This window comes from Equus caballus, chromosome 3, assembly GCF_041296265.1.
Source record: "Equus caballus isolate H_3958 breed thoroughbred chromosome 3, TB-T2T, whole genome shotgun sequence".
NCBI classification, from domain to species: Eukaryota; Metazoa; Chordata; class Mammalia; order Perissodactyla; family Equidae; genus Equus; species Equus caballus.
The window spans coordinates 8,862,815-8,878,878 of record NC_091686.1 but is presented as its reverse complement, the minus strand read 5'-3'; the positions used below and the strand labels follow the sequence as shown (position 1 = coordinate 8,878,878).

Genomic DNA, 16,064 nt, shown 5'->3' with positions numbered 1-16,064 from the left:
TATAAGGGCACTGTTGGACACTAAGGTCTTTTGATAAATAAGTTCTTAGCGCACTTTTTCAAAACTACCCGTCTTAAATTATGCATTCCAGTTCTCTACATAATAAATACTGAATAATTTTAAAGTGAGCTCTTCATTAACTGACATATTTTTGAATGCCTTTTGTGTTCAGGTTTGTTTATAAATGAGAGCCCTCTTTTGTATAATTACAATATTTGCCATGTTATTTTTTTCTGAGTAATCCAAGTAGTGCATATTCTGTATAAAACTACTAAATGGTACTAGAAAATATTCAGTAGGTTAAGAGAAAAAACTAAAAAGTTTTACTCAAATGTTTTAAATCACATGTAGGATTGACATCACTTTGAAGAAAAGTGAAATTTTTTTTCTCCTAAGTGATGAAGACTTGTGATTTTTTTAAAAGTAGATAATACTTAAAATGGCATTATAAGTCTTTATATGAATTTGTACTTTTAACAGATCTGGAAGATTTTTTACTTTTTATCATTGTCTTACCTTGTATCTAGCATTGCGTGTTTCAGTTATTATTTTGGATATTTAAGGGTTCTGTTAAGTTAGCATTTTGTTTGGATAAAACAACCAAATTAGCCAGCCTGTTTTCTTCCATGCTTAATTAGAAGTGAGAGGTAGGGGGTCCTCCAAATTCCACAGGCCAGCAAACAATCAACTTAGAATTCCCTTTCTTAAATGATGTGACTCATGCTCTCAGGTCTTTTATTACTTTATTTTGTAAGTACCTGTTCAGTTGCTTGAGATGCTTGGAGTAGCTTTTCCACATTGGAGCTCCTCAAACTTCATGTTTTTACTACTTCATAGTGTTTGGGACAGTATGTGCCCATCACTAAGACTGCTTCACAGAGTGTGCGGTTTTGTATGTCCCCTTGCCAGAGAAGGCTTAGTGGTTTGTCACTGTAATACGAGTCAGCTTCTGTAGCATAAGGTTTGATTTCCTATAATTCTTCCACTTGTTTTACATCACTTATTATTTGGGTTAAAGTGGCCTCACTTCAAGCAGTTTGCCTTTGTTCTTTAAATATGTGATGAGAAACAATGCTGTAATTTGACTTGAGCCATAAAACACAATTTTAATATTAGCTTGTATTATATTTATCAAGGTTGTTTTTGTGAAAAAACAGGCTAAAACCTAAGTAAGTCTAGATTAAGCCAGGTTAGCTGTAATTTGTATTTTAGTGATGGATTGTATTGTAAGACTAGAGATAAATTGGGAAAATGTATTATGCTTTTCTGTTGAGGGAGAGATCAGTGCATTTAAAAACTTCAACTTTTGCTTACTGTGCTCACATCATAGTGTACAAGCGTCATTTATAGTTTGGCTTTGAGGATTTTTCTGGCATTAAGTTTATAGAAATGTATAAAAGAAAGTGTTTGAAGTTTTGGTTATATTTTTATATTTGTAAAGTAAAAGTTGATTAAAATGGTCACTGTTTTTTTAATTTTATTGTCATTTCAATAAAAAAAATTAAAACAGAATGACTGTGTGTGGCTACTAGCCTTAGTGTGCCATTAGAAATCCTGCACGGTTCTTTTTCAGTGTCAGTGGCTAGGGGCCACTGGTGAGAGGACAGCTTGGCATAATAGCAAGGTCCTGAAGACCCTGGGACATCGTTGTTCTCCTCCCCTCACACTTCTCCATTGTGTGTTAGCAGTATTCAAAGGCAGGTTCGGTTTCCTCCAAAGCCAAGAGGTCACTGGATTTGGTACCTGAAGACCGGGATTTAGAAGTAGCCACATAATTGTGTTAACTCTTGTATTGTATCATTGAGGACTGCATTTTCTCATCGGTAAGGAGAGTGTTGACTCCTATAGTTTTTTTTCCCTCAAACTTGCTTGGCAGTCATGATGTTCCGTGATACCATGCTTGCTGCTTATGTAATGCTGTGTAATTTCAGCATCTTAAATAGAAACAGTTTATACCCAAAATACAAGAATATATGTGTAGTCAAACCATAGCCTTGAGTCTTTATATCTGGACAAATGTGGAACAAAACCTCATAAAGTTATTGTAAATTTCTGAAAATTTTACTAGTGTATTTTATAGCAGGCACCAAAAAACTATGAAAAATTATGAAAGAAAAGCTAAGGATTGAAATATGCCCATTAACTTAGTTTTTCCCCTACAAAATTGAGGAGTTGGTTAGTTTTGCTCCTCTGCTAGATTTAGTAGTGGAACACGGTCCAACTAATGAAACACCAGAATTCCATGGGAGTTCATTTAAGGCTACTAGATTAGACAATGAAGTTCAGTTCCTAGGATGTTCAGAATTTTGTTTTCTTGGTGAGAAAGATTGGCCCTGACCTCACATCTGTTGCCAGTCTTCCTCTATTTTTTATGTGGGGCACCGCCACAGCGTGTCTTGGTGAGTGGTGTCTAGGTCTGCCCAGGATCAAACTCGCGAATCCTGGAAGTGGAGCGTGCAAACTTAACCACTATGCCACCAGGCAGCCCAAGGATGTTAAGAATCTTAACAAAACTACTCAGCCTTTCTCACAGGATGGTGAAAATCACATGAGGTCATGAATATGAAAGGATTTCAGATATTTTAAAAAATGAAAATAGCAATGCATTTAGGTGTGAATCTTACTCCATACAAACTCTGGTTTGTCTGAAATGACATTTATTTCCTTTAAATCAAACCAAATCAGAGCCACCATTCCACAAAGATGGCAGGAATTTCAGTCTCTCAGTCATTGGGAGTGGGGACCTACCCAAAGTCTCTCAAGAATCCAGAAGGCATAAATGGTACTCTGAAATGAAAGTGGGGGTAGGGAGAGTGTCGTGGACTCCACAGATACTTTCTTGTCCAAGCCAAACCAGCCCTTTAATGTCTGGTGCAGCTGCCTCCCTGCCACACTTGAGCCTTGGAACTCAACTGATACTGGTAGTCCCTATGCTTATGGTCCAGCCTTCCTGGGCACACTAAATATTCATCACTTCTGTGTCTTGCCTCCTCCCCTGATCCTCTCATGGAGTCGGATGCACCATGAAGAGCCAGAAGCGTTGGTCGACTTTAGAAGGTGGGTCCCATCCTTGCCAAAAAAAATCCTTGAGAGAAGGATGTGCAAAAGCCTGGCTACCTTCTTGGAATGAGAGAGAAAAAATGTTGGTAGAACAAATACCAATTATCCTAGTAAAATATCCAGACACAAACCTCTGAAATCTTTTAAAATGCAAATAAAAAAAATCTTATATAGTTGGGTTAATCTCACTTAATCTCACATTGAATCTTCAGAAAGTTAAAGCTTCTAAAAGTTTAGGATGAATTTAGTTAGACTATAGTTTTTACGTAGTCAGAACCAAAAGTAAAAAGTCGCTATTAAACGCTTTACAAAGTCATTCCAGAAAACAGGTTATCAAGTTTTTTTTTTTTAACACTTAGAAAGTAGTAGTATTTCACAATACAATTTAGAGGAGAGTGTAGCCCCTTGGAATTCAAGATGGTGGAGTATTGTGCCTTAATAAGGGCAGATATACTAACAGTCAGCCCCCTTCTTGTAACGGGCCACAGTTGGTGTGTGGTATTTTGTAACTAATGTGACTTGGACAGAAGGTGGGTCATCTGATAGTGTGGTTTAAAAATTATGGGAGCTCATATGTAGTAGAACAGTTACTTCCCTGGAAAATTACTGTCTTCATTTTTTCAAAATACAGCTCTCCTTTATTTTACCAATAAAGTTGAAAGTTTAGCTTTTTTCTTTTTTTGCAGGGCAAGATTCACCCCTAAGCTAACATCTGTTGCCAGTCGTCCTCCTACCCGCAAAAAGCCCAGTACACAGTTATGTATAGTTGTAAATTCTGGTTCTTCTGTGTGCACCACCGCCACAGCATGGCTACTGACAAGAGGTGTGGTTCCGCGCCAGGGACCAAACCCCAGGCCGCAGAAGCAGAGCGCATGGGACTTTAACCGCTAGGCCATGAGGGCTGGCTCCAAAGTTCAGCATTTTAATCAGATGGCTGCAGGTGGAGAATCAAAGGGAACTGAAGTTTAATATTCATACAGACCTCATAAAAGATGTGTGTGTCCCCCCTACAAAAGCCAAACAGTTGTGTTTCTTCACAGGCCCTTTGATAGGATCCTAAAAATTCCAAAGTAGAAGCTAATAACCTTGAGAGATCTTTTTTAGTTTTCTGACTAGTAGACTTTTAGCATTAGAGTATCAGGTATAAAATAGATCTTGAAGACGATTTTTTGTTTTGAAAGTTTGTAAGATTCATCAGAAATTTACAGAGCACCTACTGTGGGCCAGGCCTTGGGGTTACAAGGAAGAATAAGACCCCCGAAATAACACTTTTTTGGTAGTGCTGTTTTTTTGGTAACAGCTTTATTGAGCTATAATTCACATATTGAGATATATCTCACCATTTAAAGTGTACAATTAAATGACTTTTAGTGTGTTCAGAGTTGTGCAACCATCACCACAATTTTAGAACGTTTTCATCACTTCAAAATTCCGTATTTAGTTTTTACCCTCCCGTTCCCTCATTTCCCCATCCCTAAGCAACCATTAATCTACTTTGTGTCTATAAACGTATTTGCCTATTCTGGACATTTCATATAAATGGAGTCACAATATGTGGCCTTTTTGGGGGGCTGCTTTCACTTAGCATGTTTTCAAGGAAGGTCCGACCACGTTGTAGCGTCTATTTTTGTGGCTAAATAAAATTCCATTGTATGGATATTCCCCATTTATCGATTCATCACTTGGTGGACACTAGGGTTGTTTCCACCCTTTGGCTACTATGAGCAGTGCTGCTACGGACATTTGTGTACACGTTCGTGGGGAGGTATGTTTTCACTTCTCTGGGGTCTACTCCTAGGCGTGGAACTCAGGAACTGACAGACTATTTTCCAAAGTAGCTGCACTATTTAGATTCCTACCTGGTCTATGAGGGAATGCATTTTTATTTCCCACTAAATCAGGTTCGTCTTAGACTATGTTCGGGGCTACTAGTAAACGGCAGAAACTTAAGAATTCATTGGCCAGAAATTTCAGACTGTTGATATTCTTTCTTTGGGGTCAGGGCCTCCCATATTCCCCAGGCACCATCTCCTCTTTCGGCCCCCGGGAAGCTGCTAGACCCGCAGGGGTGCGCGGCGGGAACCTGCTTAAGGGGGGTGAAAGGGCACGGAGGGGCAAGGGCCGGACGCTGGCGGCTTGCGGCGGGCCACGCGGCGCGGGGCCTGAGCGACGCTGCGGCTCGGCCCGGCCCGGCCGGGTGTCCCGCGCGTCCGCAGGCCGCCGGGGCTGGGGTGTCGCGGAGGAGCATGCTGGGGGCCAAGCCCCCAGGCCTGCGGCCGGCCGCGCGGCGGCGTGACCGCGGGGGGCGGGGGACTGAGGCCGCGCCCCCGCGCCCGTCCCGCCCGCGCCGCGCCCGCCGAGGCTCTTCCGCGCCGGCAGGGGCAGCAGCGGGAGCGGCGCGGGGCGGGGCGGCGCGAGCAGCCAGCAGCGGCCCGGCCCGGCCCGGCTCAGCGGCGGCGGCAGCAGCGACGCCAGAGCCCGTGGGCGCCGTTCGCGAGGCCGCCGCAGGGGCCCGGCCGCAGCGTGGGGAGGCCTGGGCTCCGGAGGCCGCGGCGGCCGCCATGCCGTTGCTCTTCCTCGAGCGCTTCCCCTGGCCCAGCCTCCGCACCTACACGGGCCTCAGCGGCCTGGCCCTGCTCGGCACCATCGTCAGCGCCTACCGCGCCCTCAGCCAGCCCGAGGCCGGGCCCGGGCCCGGCGAGCCCGAGTCGTCAACGGCCCCGGTGCTGCCGGAGTCGGCCGCGCTCGTCCGCCCGAGCGCCGGGGGCCCGCGGGCCCGCGACGTGGCCCAGTACCTGCTCTCGGACAGCCTGTTCGTGTGGGTGAGCGAGGCCGCCGCCGGCCGCCGAGCGGGGGCCGCCATGTCACCCATTATCTGTGGGGGGCGTGGCTGGGGCCAGGGTCCCCCTCCCTCGGGGACCACCGCGAGGGGGGCCTGGGGGGCGGAGCCCCGCCCGCGAGCCGCCGCCGGAGGACGGGGTGAGGTGCCGGGGCCCGGGCGTGGGAAGGAGGTCGGCCCGAGGGCGGGCGCCTTCGAGGGCCTGGGGGGGGGCCCGGGGCGAGGCGCGGGGGGAGTAGCAGTAGTAGACGGGAGCGGAGCCGGGGATGCCGAGGGCCGGCGGGGAGGGAAGCTGCACGAGCTCGAGCTGGGCCCGGGGAGTCGGCCCCCGGCCGCTGTGGGACGTCGTGCCGCAAGTTGAAAGGCTTCTCCGACTCGGTCCCGCACGGGAGGGCTGTGGGGTTCCGGTGAGAGGAGAGGGCAGAGACGGAACTCGCGTGTCGAGTCCGGGAGGGCTTTCGCCATTGGGGTGTTCGGACACTCCTGTTCGGAGAGAGGCCGTCTCCCACCACTTTTTTTTTTTGCCATTTCGTATGCGATTGTCCTCTTTGGGTCAAACAAACCTACAAACCGTGCTTCCTTTCCTGCTGCTTTTACCTGATGATTCATGACGGTTTCCTTTGATGTCTGAAGGCAGCAAAACATTTGGAGTCTAGAGGCCGCTCATCATTTTAACTCAAGATTTCTCCTTTTAGTGATCCGTTTTAAAACAGGGTTTGCAGTTCGTCTGCCAATGCAAGATAAGCAACGTTTACGAGGCATAGATGCTGGTTTCGCTTATTAGAACTGATAATTTTCAGGCTGGGCAGATCAACAGCTTCTTGGCTAAAGAACGTTACTTCCACTTTGGCCTTGAATGCCTGCTTATATAAACCCCACAGTGATCAGAAAAGTTACTCCAAGATTTTAGTCTGTCACTTGGATTTACTGTGGCGTCTTGAGTCTTGTCTCCTCCTGCAAGTTCCCATTTGGCGTTGAGAGTCGGCTGTAAATGACGGAGGTTAATGTTCCAAGTGTATAGAATGATATGCAACTCATTTGTTGTAATTAATCCCACTGTGCTTCATCAGGAAGCAGTGGGGTTTATGAACTCTGTGGGCTGTGGATGAAGTCTCCTGGTCCTTCTGATGAAGAGATTAGTAGAAGGCAGTGAAAGGTGAGGTTCCGTTCCTCCCCTGCTGGGTGAGGTTGCACCTTACAGCACCCAAGAAGGGAGAAGAGAAAGAACTCAACTTGCATCTCTTGTTTAATTTCAAATCTATTTTTGACTTAGCAGGTAAACAACTGAAAGTGATGTGAAGAGTGCTTTTGCCAAATGTTAAGATTATACTTTAGTCTTTGATATGTTTTTTAAGTATGAGATAGGAATAAGCCTTTGAGAAGGAACCAATGTAGTATGTACATAATAACTACTAGTATTGTCCAATGATTTTTTTCCCCTTAGAGTTTCTTTTTATGAAACCTGTGTTCAAATTCCGAGGTTAACACTTTTTCATAAAACGTTACATAAAGCCTGTTGATTTTTCTGTGAAAATTAATACTTTGAAGAAAATTTCCTTTTCAGTAGAGGACTTGCCTCATGCAAGTTTATCATTTCTTCCTCTCTGTTGATGGTTTTCTCCTTTCTCAGTTGATCTTCTTACTGTTTTTCTTCCATCTTTTCCTTGGTCTTTACAGTTTTCATCTTGGCTTTCCTTGGTTTTTTAACCCTCATCACCCATTACATGGTTGTTTTTTTTTTTTAAAGATTAGCACCTGAGCTAACATCTGTTTCCAATCTTTTTTTTCCCCCTCCTCCCCAAAGCCCCCCATTACATAGTTATATATTCTAGTTGAGATCCTTCTGGTTGTGCTATGTGGGAGGCCACCTCAGCATGGCCTGATGAGTGGTGCTAGGTCGGTGCCCAGGATCCGAACAAGCAAAACTCTGGGTTGCCAAAGCGGAGCGCTTGATCTTAACCACCCGGCCATGGGACGGCCCAGCCCCCATGGTTCCTGCTTTAGTAGCTGAGTAGGAGTTACAGTCTCAAAAGCCTTCCTTTGTGGCCTGACAGATAGCATTATTGAGTGAGTATGTGGTGAGGCCTTTGTCAGAATGGATCCTTTTTGCACTCTGCCCAAAGACATTCAGATTCAGTTTTTTTAAAACCAAGCAAGGTAAAACAAAAACTGATCTTTTGGCCAGTTCCCAAGTCCTGCTGCTATTATTTGGAGTATTGGAATCTCTAAAACTTATCTTTGTAGAGCACAATTTAGACTAATATAGGTCTGATAGCATCTCAGGAGGTTTTGGATTAACAAACTCAAATCAAAACCTTTCAAGGATAGTATTTGGGGCACTCTGGAGGGCACAGCTGTGAACACTTTCCCCTACTCTCAAAGCAATCCGTATACAAATATGTCAAAATCTGCTAAATGATAATAGATATATAAAGAAAATATGATGGAGTTTGGAGGAAAGAGAAAGTGATGCTCAGGGAAGGATGCTTGGAGGGTGGTGTTTGAACCCAGCCTTGGAAGATGGAGAGGAGCTCAGCAGGCAGCACAGGGCGTCCCAGGTAGAGGAAACAGCATGTGAAGCTCAGACTGGTGTATTGAGGACAGTGCAGAGCATATGCAGAGCAGTTCATAAAGTGGGCTGTTAAATTAAAGTTACATTGGATCCTCTGATTTAAGAGTGAGGTTGGGATGCTGAAGGGGAGACCCAGGAGTCACAGGAGATGAGGGAAGTGATGCTGCTATGAGAAAGGGAGAGGTGAGCAACCCCTCTGAAGGCGTATTTCTCAAACTGTACCCCTGGCAGCCTGGTTCGTGGTCACCTGGGATACTTGTAAAATGTAGTTTCTCAGGCTCTACCTGGGGATCAATTTCCGGGAGAAGGGTGGAGGCTTGGCATCTTCATTTTGATTAATGTCCTAGGTGATTTGGGGCACACTAATAGTTGAGAAACTGAGTAGGCAGGGAAAGGGGTGTGGGGCGAAGGTCAGATTATGTAAACCTTGCCTGCTCTGCTAAGGAGTGTGGACATTATTTTGTGGGCCCTAGAGTTTAAGTGGGATTGTGGGGGAAGAGGGGCTGTCATGATGAAATGCTGTTTTCAGGGCACAAACTATGCCATCAGCGAGGAAAATGGATTTCCATAGAATGCGAAGAGGCAGGAGATGTAGTGACCTAAGACCTCCTTCCCCAAGGCCCCACTCTCCAGGTGGCCCTCTGGCATGGACATTGAAAACAGGTTAGAGGGAGGCTCTGGGATTCTCACGCCAGCAAATACCCATGACATGATCACTTGTTTCTTCATGTCTTTCTAGAACTTTCATTCGAAAGTTCCATTCCAGATTAGGTTTTATTTTGTTATTCATGTCTAGGCTTATTGTTCAGATGTTGTTTCCATTAAACTTTATTCTTTATTCTTACTTGTTATTTTCATTACTTTCTCCTTTCTGTTTTTTTTTTACTTTTCTATGGATTTGCCTCTAAAATTGTAAGAGCAGGACATGGTAAAATAAAGAAACAGAAATATGAAACAAGTGTTAAAGTTCTGACTTTATTATATGCAGGTCAAAGAATTTAAATACAAGTCTCAAGGGGCAAAAATCACCAAAAATGAAAATGGATAAAGTGAACTGACCATTTATTTTTTTATCTATTTATTTTTGATTGGCATCTGAGCTAACATCTGTTGCCAATCTTTTTTTTTTTCTCTTCCTTCTTCTCCCCACAGCCCCCCAGTATGTAGTTGTATATTCTAGTTGTAGGCCCTTCTGGTTATGTTGTGTGGGATGCTGCCTCAGCGTGGCCTGATGAGCGGTGCTAGGTCTGGTGCTAGCGCCCGGGATCTGAACCAGTGAAACCCTGGGCCGTAAAGCAAGCTCACAGACTTAACCGCTCGACCACAGGGTCGGCCCCTGAACTGACCATTTAAAGCATGGATTAGCAAACTGTGGTGGCCTCTTTGGCCCTGCCTGTTTTTGTACAGTCTAGAAACTAATAATGGTTTTTACATTTTTAAAGGGTTATTTTTTTTTTTGAAAAACGGAAAACTGTGTGTCAGCCTGTGGCCTACTGAGCCTAAAATATTTACTGATAGCCCGTTAGATTAAAAGTTGCTGACTCCTGCTTTAAAGAGCCCGTCTTTAGTTAATTATACAATGTCAAAACTGAAAGTAATTTGCTAGGTTTGAGTCTTTATGAGTTGAATATTCCAAAGAAGATTAGAGAAAAATGTTAGGTCCAGAAATGTTGGGGCAACTGAAGAAAAAGACTAAATTTGTAAATAATAGGATGTAAGTCTAGATAAACAACTTTAAAATATAGGAAAAATCTTCAGGGTGAGGGGAAGGAGACTGCTGCTCGATTGCTTGCTAGATGTGTGCTGAGTGCTTTGTGTGCATAGTCTCACTTATTTCCCTGTTATTGTGAGAAGAGGAACACAGTCATGATGCGATAAGGGGGAGTATGCATCTTTGAATTTTATTGGCATTTTATGCTTGTCGCTGTGAGCCTCCGGAGAGATAACATTCCAACTGTCTTTAAAGGGAGGAGACAGACAAATGGTATGTGGAGGGTGGTAGTTAGTGTTGGTGCTAAGTAGGAGACTAAGAAATATCCATATTGCTCATGTCCTTGAAGCAGTTCCTGGTAGGTTAGCTGCGTGTCCTCACAGGCTCATGGATACTGCCCCATTGGTGGCCAGCATTTTACAGGATGAAAAATACCTCCAGGGTTACACAGTGGTAAATGTGGCTAAGCCATTTGTCGCCACCGTCTTTTCTTTTCCTTGAAGGTCTTCAGCTGGCTGAGAATTTAGTTTCTGTTTTCTCCAGTAGAACAGTAGAACCGTTCTGGGAGGGAAGTTTTCTTATGGGGCCTTAGAGTAGATGGAATGAGTTTAAATTTGATGTAAGTCGGGGTTCCTTGAGTCACTGCTCTCTGACCTGTTCTGTTACAGGCTGCTCAGGGACAAGCAAAACTTGTTTTCATTTTATGTAGACTAATGAAAAGTAAAGATGTTTGGTGAGGTTTTAAAAAAAATATTAAAGTTTTTACAGTGCTATAGATATAAGAAACTTTTCTTTTTTTTTTTTTTTAAGATTTTTAAAAATTTTTTCCTTTTTCTCTCAAAAGCCCCCCCCCCCCCCCCAGTACATAGTTGTCTATTCTTCATTGTGGGTCCTTCTAGTTGTGGCATGTGGGACTCTGCCTCAGCGTCGCTCAGTGAGCAGTGCCATGTCCGTGCCCAGGATTCAAACCAACGAAACACTGGGCCGCCTGCAGTGGATCGCGCGAACTTAACCACTCGGCCACGGGGCCAGCCCCGAAACTTTCCTGAAGTCTTTTAATATAGTAGAAATACTGTGTGTTGTAACAGGTTAACTTGGGACTTAGGCCACCCAGTTTTGGTTTGTTACTCGTCAGTCTCCTATCATATGATAAGAAAAATAATGTGGAATTTCAAAGCAGGCCAAATTAGTTTAATAGATTTTAAAATTAATTAAAAAAATAAATGCATTGCTCATGATACAACAATCAAAAGGTACACAAGTGATAGACAGTGATAAGTAAATCTCCCTCTGTCTGCTACCTGATTCCCTCCCCTAGAAGTGGCCATTACCACTTTCTTGTAATTAGTGCTGGTGTTAAGTAGGAGACTAAGAAATAGCCACATTGATCATGATCAAGTCCTTGACACTGTTCCCATCTGCATGTTTTACAAATGTGTATGTATAAATACTCTTTTTTTTTTACACAGGAGGTAGCATAGTATTCACATATGTAGACTTTGCTTTTCTTTTCAGTGATCAAATTATCTTGAAGTTTCTGTATAACACTGGTAAATGTAGAGCTACTGAGTTAGTTTTCCTGGCTTCATTGTATTCCACTGAATGGCTGTTTTACAGTTTATTGAACTATCTCCCCAATGGACATTTAAATGTTTTCCATTTTTCTGCTATTGTAAACACTGCTCCGGTGAACTCCTTATACTTACATTTAAGTTTGAATTCTGCCTGCAAGGAAAAATTAGTTAGCAGTATAGAGAAGTTAAAATGAGGTTGGTGCTTTTACTGTGGTCTGCCTGGCTAAAGCGGTGGTTCAGACTAGCCGTGCTGGAAGTGAGCCTCATTATGATTGTTGGAGGGAGACGGTTTGTCTTGGTTCTGTGGATTTAAATCTGGCCTGAAGTGTTGTTTCTGTAAGAATATCCCTGGTGACCTAGTGGGATCTGATTTGGGATTTGCTTTTAAATGAGAATTGCAGCGATTATGTTTCTTTCCATATTTACAATTTTTCAAGACTTTGTCAATTTTAAAGTTGAGAATTTAGCGTATCCTTATTGGAGCGACATAATGTTTGTGAAATTAAGACATTTTTCTATAAATAGACATAGAGTAAATAGTTATTAATAATTGGTAAGGTATTTTTAAAAACAGTTTGTACCTAACCTTGAAATAATTTTTAGTTGTTTCTAATCCTTAGTAGCTGTAGCTTTCATCTAAAGTTCACAAATGGTTGTCTCTTTCTTTTTGCCTAAATTCCCTTTCTAATATCAGTATACTTTCTCAAGCCTTTTTTTCCTTTTTAGCCTTTCTAATTTTTAAGTCTGCCATTTAAATTAAGAAAGGGTTATTGGTGGGTGATGGGATTATGAGAAACTTTCACTTTCTTTTTTGTAAATCAAAGATAGAATTTTTAAACCTTATTTTTAAACTCAGAAAAACTTGTTAAAAGAAGTTTAACTGAGAAATACTAAATAATACTTTATTTTTTGTTTTGTAACCTAAGATGTTTGAGAATGCTGTTTTGGGTAGAGAAATGATTAAGTGACCCTAAAATTGATTTTTCTCCTTCATTGCTGTCACACCAGTTGGCTTGGTCTGTTAGCTGCGTACCAGCCAAGTTCCATGTCTTGTAGATACTCAGAGTTCTCGAGGGCAGGTCCAGATCTCCCTCACTTCTCTTAACCTTCCGTATCCCACGATCAAGTAGATGCTAACTATATTGAATTTATTTCTTTGCTTCATGTGCCTGCATGCAAAAACAGGAAGAATTCTTTTTTAAAATTGTGTTGTTATTAGGCTGGGGGATATTTGGCTGATTTGAAAAATCCTCTTCAGCTAGTGGATGTGGCATGAGGGGTTGTGGTTGTGGTTTTGTCTTATGACATTTTTCTTAATTAACCTGACTGAGGTTCCCATTGACTGGTGTAGAGCCATTGACAGTGAAGAGGAGCCTTTTTAAAATCTATTTCCTGTCCTTAAAAATTAGTATTCTAAGCTATTTGTGGGAAAGTTTTGAATAGAGCTGTTCCAGAGGGAGTCATAAGTTAGGGATACAGGATGTTTTGGATAACTAATTTGAATTTTTTACTGGTTATTTGAAGGATTTAATTACTGGAATGGTTTCATTTTTCAGCAAAACTATTTTTGTTTCGCTTCTTTAAAAATATACCATGAGCCAGCCGTGATGGTCTAGTGGTTAAAGTTCGTTGGCGTGTTCTGCTTGGGCAGCCCAGGTTTGGTTCCCGGGTGCAGAACCACACTACTCATCTGTCAGTAGCCGTGCTGTGGTGGCAGCTCACATGGAAGAACTAGAAGGACTTACAACTAGAATATACAACCATGTGCTGGGGATCTGGTGAGGGGTAAAAATGAGAGGAGGATTGGCAACAGATGTTAGCTTAGGACAAATCTTTCCCAGCAAAAACCAAAAATCAAAAAAACAGAAAAACAAAAACTACAGCTGCTCCTATCACCCTGCTTTATACTGGTGCTGGTAAAAAAAAAAATTATATATATGTATATATATATATATATATCTCATGTACTTCCTTGCCCCATTAGACAGGCAGACTAGAACTAAACATAATTTAATCTTTTTATAATGAATCAGGATGCCACTATGTGTTCTCCCAGAGGGGTGTGAGACAGTAAGGGGAACCTAAAGAGACCTTAGAGAGCTTGCTTTCTTATATTACTCTTTTCCCTCACCTTCCTTTTCTTTTCTTTCTTTCTTTTTTTTTTCAATATCATTTGCTTCTTTTAAAAGTAGACGGAAGAATGACCTGGGAAGAGGAATATGACCACCTTCCTGTAAACATAGTGAAACAAAGTTTGAAGCAGCCTTTACATTGAGTTCATGTTCGTTTTCATTTGCTCTAACTAAAAGTTATCTTTACTGTCTTTATCAAGGTCTTTTGACTTTTTTGGGTCGTGCAGAGTTTTGAAAATCACTTAAGCATCAATAATGTGATGTGCCACACTAGCCTCTCGGTCAGGGGCCGCGCGCGCTTTCATTTTGTAAGCATTAGATTTGTTGTTTAAGTGTAAGGATATCCACCTCTCAATTATTTAAAAAAGATTTCATCCCCCCCGTTAAAGAAGGCTTTGGTCTTACATTGGTGTGTCATGGTTGCCTTTCAGTTCTCGGCCGCTCCTGCCAGTTTTCTTCTTCTTGGTTTCTTGATTCCACTCCCCTCTAATGCCCCAGAACCTTTACTTTAAGGCCAACACCAAGCCTAGCGTATCTTTTGGTTGGCTGATTGTCCCATTGCAATATATTTTTAGATATTTATTTTATTTTATTTTTAAAATAAAATATGTTTACAATATATTTTCTATCAGTTCTTCATGGTCTTGTGACTTTGTTGTGACCATCTACCTTCCTCTCCCTACCTTCTATTTGTTTGACAGGGCAGGCAGGATATTTGGGTGCTGGATTTTACTGTTCATGATAACTTCATATGCTAGAAAAGTTTTCTTAAGGCTATCAGAATCTTAATGTGGGAAATGATGTACCTAGGAGACACCTACGGTTTATAAGGTACATACAGCTTTATACGTACTGTACAAAGTTTATACACAGTTGAGTTGTCTGACTGGGAAGATGGGCTGCTGGAGGGTACGTATTGGGACAGGGCTCTGTGAATTACTGGCAAGCTGGTGCCTCTCCTCCCACTCCTCATCCCTACCCCCACCACCCATAAATAAGTGTGCCCCTTCAGATATCACTTACCTTATACTAGTAGAGAACTGGAAAGGCTCAGTCATTAGAAGTGATGGCTGAATCCCTAATATAAAATTTTAGAACTGCTTTTATTTTTAAACAGGAGGAAATAAACTTCCTTTCTTTGGTTTGTGTACAGGTTCTAGTAAACACTGCTTGCTGTGTGTTGATGTTGGTGGCTAAGCTAATCCAATGTATTGTGTTTGGCCCTCTTCGAGTGAGCGAGAGACAGGTAAGCCCAGACAGCAAGAATGGATTCTTGTGACCAGATTTTTTTTTTAACTGTGTATTTGGTGGAATTTCAAACTTATGGGAAAGTTGCACGAATACGATGAAGAACTCCCATATATCCTTTATCCAGATTTACAGTTGTTAACATTTTTTTCCATTTGCTTTAACATTTGCCTTTTATTTACATATACGTATTTTTTCTGATCCACTTGAGAGTAAGTTGTAGACATCACACCCTGTTACTCCCAAGTACTTCAATATGTATTTTGTAAGAGCAAGGACGTTTTCTTACATAACCATAGCACAATGATCAAAATCAGGAAATTAAACCTTGATAAAATAATTTATATAATCCACAGTCCATATTCAATGTAGCCAAGTTTTCCCAATATTGTTCTCTGTAGCTATTTTTCCCATGACTTTTGTGATGTAGATTTTAAAGAAGCATAGATTTGTTTTAGTTTGAATAATCATAAATATCACTCTTTAGATTATGGGTTCTTTTCCAAGGAATTTATTGAGATTTTAATTTTTCTCTGTGAAAAGTAAATTAAGATTCATTATTTTATGAGCAGAAAATTAGGTGACTTGTTCCTGTTTCAGATGAGATAGTCTGATGTTTGAACATTACTCTCAGAATGTATATATGAACCGAACATGCCCTCCTTAAGGAATTATGCCACAAGCATACCATACAGATTGGCAGTTCCCCAAGGATTTTAGTGGACAGAGTGCACAATGGTATGTTTTAAAATCGGAATTTAGAACTGGCCTTTAAAACAACAACATACTAACAAAACTATATTTTACTTTATCTTATGCCAGTAGTGAAACACAGGACTCATGACATTAAGAGTAGAACAATGCAGGACCGGCCCGGTGGCACAGTGGTTAAGTTCACACGTTCCCCTTCTCGGCGGCCTGGGATTCT

The 16,064-nt window shown here is 42.1% G+C and overlaps 1 protein-coding gene across 5 annotated transcripts in view; it reads left to right on the top strand.

Moving 5' to 3' along the window:
- Positions 1–5,423: 5,423 nt before the first annotated feature.
- The window catches only part of AMFR (autocrine motility factor receptor), a 44,718-nt gene continuing 34,077 nt past the window's right edge, over positions 5,424–16,064 (top strand). Inside the window, exons 1-2 of one of the 5 annotated variants that reach the window (XM_023637019.2) lie at positions 5,424–5,882; positions 15,042–15,134. In XM_023637019.2, coding sequence (XP_023492787.2) covers positions 5,622–5,882; positions 15,042–15,134 — 354 coding nt within the window. In that variant the 5' untranslated portion in view covers positions 5,424–5,621. The other 4 variants (XM_070262962.1, XM_070262959.1, XM_070262960.1 and 1 more) reach the window with 4 other exon arrangements.